The sequence below is a fragment of the Malus sylvestris genome, chromosome 3 (assembly GCF_916048215.2).
Source record: "Malus sylvestris chromosome 3, drMalSylv7.2, whole genome shotgun sequence".
In the NCBI taxonomy this organism is placed as follows: Eukaryota; Viridiplantae; Streptophyta; class Magnoliopsida; order Rosales; family Rosaceae; genus Malus; species Malus sylvestris.
The window spans coordinates 8,399,965-8,406,584 of NC_062262.1; the positions used below are offsets into that span (position 1 = coordinate 8,399,965).

General features: G+C 36.3%; 1 protein-coding gene across 2 annotated transcripts; it reads right to left on the reverse strand.

Moving 5' to 3' along the window:
* Positions 1–2,647: 2,647 nt before the first annotated feature.
* Positions 2,648–6,061, reverse strand: LOC126614186 (uncharacterized). 2 transcript variants are annotated; one of them, XM_050281766.1, is made up of 11 exons: positions 5,641–6,059; positions 5,474–5,540; positions 5,130–5,226; positions 4,915–4,959; positions 4,548–4,644; positions 4,298–4,381; positions 4,128–4,168; positions 3,922–3,987; positions 3,754–3,813; positions 3,439–3,490; positions 2,648–3,349 (listed from the first exon to the last, which is right to left on the reverse strand). In XM_050281766.1, the coding sequence occupies exons 1-11, from the start codon at positions 5,936–5,938 to the stop codon at positions 3,261–3,263; spliced, it is 996 nt and encodes a 331-aa protein (XP_050137723.1). In that variant the 5' UTR covers positions 5,939–6,059; the 3' UTR covers positions 2,648–3,260. The 2 variants fall into 2 exon arrangements, with proteins under 2 accessions (XP_050137723.1, XP_050137724.1); XM_050281767.1 differs by lacking the exon at positions 4,298–4,381 and having other exon boundaries at positions 5,641–6,061.
* Between the last annotated feature and the right edge of the window lie 559 nt (positions 6,062–6,620).

A 6,620-nucleotide genomic window follows, 5' to 3' on the forward strand; every position in this document is an offset into this window, starting at 1 on the left:
CAAGATTAAATTGAATAGTTCAAATCTCTCAGTTTATGAGCGTCGGAAACAGAGATACGGAGTAAATCTCAACCTCTCTCAAATAAAGATTCATTGGTCTAGAATATACAAACCATTAAAATTTTCTTGGTATCCAATTAAGTTACTAAATACAAGTCTTGAGAAAAACCAAGTTTTTATGTTAGAATATTCTATCAAAATCAAATCCAATTGAGAATGGAACCCTCTTACATAACCAGTCAACAAGTGAACATGGACTGCTTAGGTGATCAAACAAGTGCAGATTTTTATGGAAGAGGATCCGGTCTGGATCTCTCCCATCAAAGGCTCAGGATTAAGTGATTCAAATCGTTGAAATTTAATCTAACGGCTACAAACAGAGTGTTCCTCTAAAAATTATAATAATTGTAGCCGTTGAATCAAATTTCAACTGTCTGGATCACTTGATCCTGAACCTTTAATGAGAGAGATCCGAACTGGATTCTCTTCCGATTTTTAAACAGTTTTTGTTACTGAAGAAATTGAGGGTGGCCTTTGAGCAAAACCCTACACGGTCCTTTTCAATTTATTTTACTCATGAAAACGAGGGAACATAAAGGTGTAGCAATCGCCAAGTGGCAAAATTATGGGAGATATTTGGTTGAATAAGATGTTTCTCCATGCTCTAATTTAAATATTTTAGTTGAGTATTTTTTGATAAACAAACGATACTAAAAGACGGAAGAATCAAACTTCGAACTTGAGTTTTTGTAATCAATTGAGTTACGTGTCTTACTAGATGCATATGGTTTACGTTCTTTGCACGTATTTGGAATTTACCGTAAGGTTCTATGAAAAAAGAGGGAGTGAATGTTTTCCTTAAAAAAAATGATGAGATTAGGTGGCGTTTTGGAAATGCACTAAAAAGTAAAGCCACATGAAAAAGTTACGGAGTAAAATGTGTGGTGTTTGTCCCTTTTTTTGGGGTCAAGTATGGCGTTTGTCTAATCAGAGAATAAATTGGTGGGCTATTTAAAATCAAAACTTTCGACCCAAAAGTGAATGTTAACAACCACCGGAGCTACAATCTCGGTTTTATAGCTTCTGATATTTAAAAGTTGGCGTCTGAGTTTCCTAGGTGTACAGTGTGACTCGTAGCATTGCCAAGTCGAGTTTATCTAATGGTGATTCCGTTGTTTGGTTTGAGGAACCCCAGATATTATTACGGAGGTGAACCAAGATATGTACCCTAGTTGATTTCTTTCAATAAAGCTATCATATCTTCTTTCAAAATAACCACTGGAGCTACAAAGTTTGTACAATAATTGATACACAATAACGTGGAGTTTAAAGCCCTTCAAGCTATATTTAACTTTCTCTAGAATGATATATTTACACTGAATAAATGAGAGATTGAGTTAAGCCACACAATAAGTAAATCATAATAACTATATTGATCTCGTCATTAATGAGAGATGAGCTTAAGACATCCTACTTATGAGTGAATCATTTCTTCAATTTATGCATGTCATATGCAAGGCTTAACCCACCTCGTCTCCTTGATGTAGATAATATCGTTTGTTAAAAAAAAAATATAAACTCTAGGTTTTGTTTGTCCATTTAATTCAATGTTTGTTTTTTTCTTTTGAATATATACGATATTATCTACACTAAAGAGTGAGGGTTTGGGTTAAACCTCACATTGTGTTAAGCATAATGAATTAGTTCATATTCACCTTTGATGAAATCAAACATTAGACCTCTCACTTACTATTGAGGTGGAATACCATTAAGCCATCTCCAACCGAATGAGGGCCAGATGGCTCGTTTTAGCCCTATAGTCCTTCAAGAAATTAATATTTTAATGAACAGTGTAAGACCATATTTCTTATCATCTCCAACCAAGGGGCCAAAGGACCATAGGCCAAATATAGTCATGTGACAAAAAACCATCTCCAACCGAGGGAGGCCAAAGGGTTATAGGCCAAACATAATTTATTATTTTAATTGAATTAATATGGTTGCTCAAATTAAACTACCTCAATAATTTTTTGAGATGTAATCTCAATAATTTTTCGGATAAAATTTCGAGTGACACGTGTACAAATATATGATGATCCAAATAGGTCAAGGAAGGCTCGTGCAAAAATATATGATGTGCCTAATTTGCATTTCGATCCAAGAACTGGTAATATCTCGTTAAACAAGTACATGAGGCACAATGTGATGATACGTTAGCGTGCCACAAACAAGTACGTACAACAAGATCTTGTTGCACATCTTTGAGCCAAAAGAAACGTGGAGTGGACATTTAAGTTTTATGTTGTTAAATGTTTTTTTTTTAATGTTGTTTAAGTTTAATGTTGTTTAATTCTGTTTAATGACTTAGGTAGTTATAGGAAAAAAAATAGAATTTTTTAAAAAATTGTAAAAAAAAAAAATTTCAAATTCAAATTCAAATTCCAATCCAACGGCTAGTTGACGTCATTTCAGCCCTATAACCCTCTCACTAGATCGGTTGGAGAAGGCCTTAGACAGTTGTTGTTCACAAAAGAAACATTGGTAGATATGCTCGCAAATAGTAGTCTTCCGAAACCTAATACTGCAAATAGTGTCAAAGACCGCGTGCCCAGGATTACCTGCATCCGCTGCACTTGTATTTGCCCTCTTATATGTTTTAATTAAAATTTATTTGCATTTTGCAACAATCTAAATGAAAATTCAGGATCAGACTTGAGTTATTTGATAGTTACAATCAGAGGACACAGTGTGAGAAGAAGAGAAGGGAAGGTCCTTGAAAGGGTACTGAATGTCGGCCGTGGCGAGAAGGGGCCGAAGATGTTGCTTGGTGGCCAAAAGGATTCTGTCACAGCTTCTTCATCCTTTCCCTTTACATCTCCACCTTTACAGAACAAAGGAGAGAGCTGGAACCAATTCCGTGTCGCTATATGCCTATACATTTACTCTCATTGACCAGAATCATAATTCGGAGTTCAACAATATGAAGACACTTGCAAATCACAGAAGTGCATACACAGGCCGTAAATTTACAGGGGCCAAGACATGTTATAATCGGCCTACTCAACGTTCTGTCAATTTTTGAAATGGACTTTGAGACACTACCTTCAAACCCAAGAACCATTTCCGTTAAATCAATCCCTCCTACTCCCGTTGCTCCAAATACTGGAATATGCAAGAAGCGATAAGAGCGACTGCTTTTTAAAAATGGGTGGAACGCAGAGAAGTGTGCAAGGCTTCTGGAGAAATAGACGTTGAAACTGTCAGGCTCTTAACGCTAGAAACTCCTTGACATTCTGTCGAATGCCTTTGTCATAAGGATTCCTGAACTTTATATTCGTGAAGTTTTTCCCTGGACGGGCAAAATATTAGGTGTTACATTCTGCATACGGGTGGTGGAAATTATGAAGATCCAGAATTCGTGCTGCGACGTGCACTTACCTGGCTGAGGTTGAACAAGAAGTTGGAACTCTGGATGCTTCTTCCAGTTTATCTGCAAATAACAAACCAAAAGGAAAATGTTCTATTTCAAATTGGACTACAGTAAGACTCGTGAATAAAAGCAGAATATGTGTTACATTTCAAGTCTCCTGAATTGATCAGAAAGGTCACTTGTTATAATAAGATTAAGGACATATCATCCTTCACCTTTCAAACGCACACACACACACACACAAATAACACACATGCGCGAATCCATCAACCCATCATTTGTTTCTCATATATTATATGCTCATCAATCAATGAGGAACTTACCCACTCATCAGTTCTGATGTTGAAGCATACACAATATATATGCCATATCACAAACAGCACCTACTCATACACAATTTGATGTTTATTAGATTCCATATGAAGTGACCTAATACGGATGAATCGTTCAGAAAGTAGCATAACTCATAGAAAAGCATTAGTGATACAAACCTGCCATACCAACTGGAGAATGGTGAACATAATTGTGCTAACAGTTAAATTTTCAGAAAGAGTAGGCTGCAAAATTGATTAAAAGAATCTAGGTAAGCTGCAGAGGCATGGATAACTTATGCTATAAGTAATTTACAACCTAAATGCCACAAAAAGCCACACTGTTGATTAATTATTTTTTAAAGTTTGCGGGTGCAATGACCTACCTCTAAGCTAGGTCTACGTAAGAGCCTGGATTTGGCAACAACTGAAGAAAAAAAATACAGGAATTTAGAAGTAAAAGCAAAGCAACAATAATTTTCAAAAGACATTGAACAGGAAAACAAAAAGTCTGTTACTTGGATAAGAATCAATCACAACAAGAGTGTTAGCTTACAGAGTGATGTGCATACTAAATAAGAAGCCTCAGTAATGATCAATCCAAACAGAAGAACTAGAAAAAGGGGATGATTCTTTTGTCCTGTACAACAAAGGCATGACAAGTACAACACAATCAAAATCAGCTGCAGCAGCCCTTGCAAGCCAACTTAAAAGGAAATCTATACGATCTAATTTTCTTTATTAGCTAGCTTGAACGTTAATATAACTTGCATGGAAACTACTAGTAAGAAAAAAATTGTCTTCACCTATACAGTTCCCAAAAGCTGGGCAATGGTGGTCAAGACCCTTTATGTATGCCTTGCAGATCCTGCAATATCGTACCCTCGTAACCAAACCAGAACCCTGAGAAAGACAGAGCACAATCAGCATCCAGATTACAATAAGCATGATACCAGAGCCAAATTATTCTTTAATGGAAAATGTTCTCTTAGTATACAGTCAAGCGTATTATATTGTCAATTGTCAATCTGTAATGCACATTCAAATAAAAATCAACTTATCCAAGTTTGAAATTTGACAACACCACATGTTAACTCTTTCTAGTAAAAACCAAAAAGCAAAAACCGCTGCTCATTCTAGTACTGAAAAACTGAAGAGGATGAAAGCAAATACTTCAGTTGAGTCGTCAGATAAACCACTTGCTAAAACCTCCAACTCCTGCACAAATAAAAGTTCATTAACCAACTGCATTACACTATGAAACAACTTAATAGTTAAGGCACCCGTTAATTTCGACATATATATATAGCACTATAAAAAGAGGGAAAAAAATCCCCTCAAATTTTTTTGCATCAAAAGAGATGGAACCCAAGTTCAAAATCTCCAACCTTCTCATGAATATGAACTTCAGAAACTGAACCCTCCGCAACTTGGTCTGAAGAGGCAAACCCATTTGTTACAAAGCCAGGGTCACTTGTAATTATACTGCAATAACAACACACTTGTCACTGAGAGTTGTCAAATTTCGAAAATTCTAGAGTACACTAATGTATTGCATATATTGCGGAATTTAACGGATGGATGTGCGCTCAAGAATTTAGGCGTATCTAACGGGTTTACCCGAGCCACTTAGAATGCAATGTATTACACTGATGCAATTACTATTTACTCAGTCAAGTTTAGATGATTTTGAAGAGCAAACAAGCAACGCGGAGCTGGAAAAAGTACCAACCTGTAGAGACCAATGAGGAGGAAGACAACCTCACAGCTGAAAACGGCGTCGTTGAGCAGTGACACGGCTGCAGCAGGCACAACACACAGATTAACTGTTCAAATTTGCTCAGCACACCCAAAACATTTGAATTAGTTTAATTGATGAAGTTAACTAATTGAGGTCACCTTGACTGATAACTGATATGTAAAACCCCCAAATGAAGAGAATGTTGAAGAACACGAAAGCCGGAGCTGAAGCGCGGCGTTTCAGAAGGGTCCTTCTGCACCATCCGCCAAAACCCAGAAAGAAGAGAAGCAGCAGGGCCGAGAGAGCGAGTTGGGCGAGGAAGGAAGAGGCGGAGAAGAAGCGGGGGACGAGAGAGAGGACCAGGTGAGTGAGGAAGACGAAGATACAGGAGATTACGCAGGGACCAATTGACTTGGACCGACCCGAGCGCTTTCTTTCATCTGGTGTTTCATCCATGGTCACTTTGAGATTCGTTGCCTAGGATGTGAAATTTGAATAACGAGGTTGTAAGTTGGAACATAAGTAATTCGAGTACTCATGAGGTTAGGTTAGTCGGTTAAATAAGTTATCAGAGTTTCGCTTGAGTAGGAAATGGGAAAAATCTTCGTACTCAAATCTCGAAAGGAGTTGGATTTTCTCTCCACCTATTTATTTATTTATTTTTTTTTTTTTTTCATAAATTAATATAAGATGTTAAAATGATTTAATCGTGATAGTTCAAATAAGATGAGAATTAAAGAGGGAAAAAAAGAGAGGAGAAAATCATACACCATCTTGAAATAATTAGATTAAAAGCCGAGTTTTACTAAATGATATTGTTATCTAAATATGCAAAAGAAATATTGCGGTCTCCATGATGGTGATTCTATACTTTTAATGTGACCCACGACCAAGGTATTAAATATCGATGATATCATAAATATCGGTAGTCCAAAAACACCGAAATTTCGATGGAAATATCGGGATAGTATCGATATCGATAAAAATTGAATAAAAACCACGGAAATTGTAAGAAAAATTTGGAAATTTTTATTGAAACTTTGCAGGATGTTTATTTAGTCAATTATTTATAAGTTTATCACAAAAAATTAGAAGGAAATGCATTGTATGATAGATATAACTGATTTAAGTTGATTAT

What these genes read in the sequence shown, in the direction of transcription:
- LOC126614186 (XM_050281766.1), bottom strand. Translation starts at nt 5,938, where the DNA reads ATGGATGAAACACCAGATGAAAGAAAGCGCTCGGGTCGGTCCAAGTCA. An exon ending in AGCTTTTGGGAACTGTATAG is followed by an intron (nt 4,382 to 4,547) that starts GTGAAGACAATT and finishes TTTGTTGTACAG; the next exon opens with GACAAAAGAATCATCCCCTT. An exon ending in TTTAGTATGCACATCACTCT is followed by an intron (nt 4,169 to 4,297) that starts GTAAGCTAACAC and finishes TTTTTTCTTCAG; the next exon opens with TTGTTGCCAAATCCAGGCTC.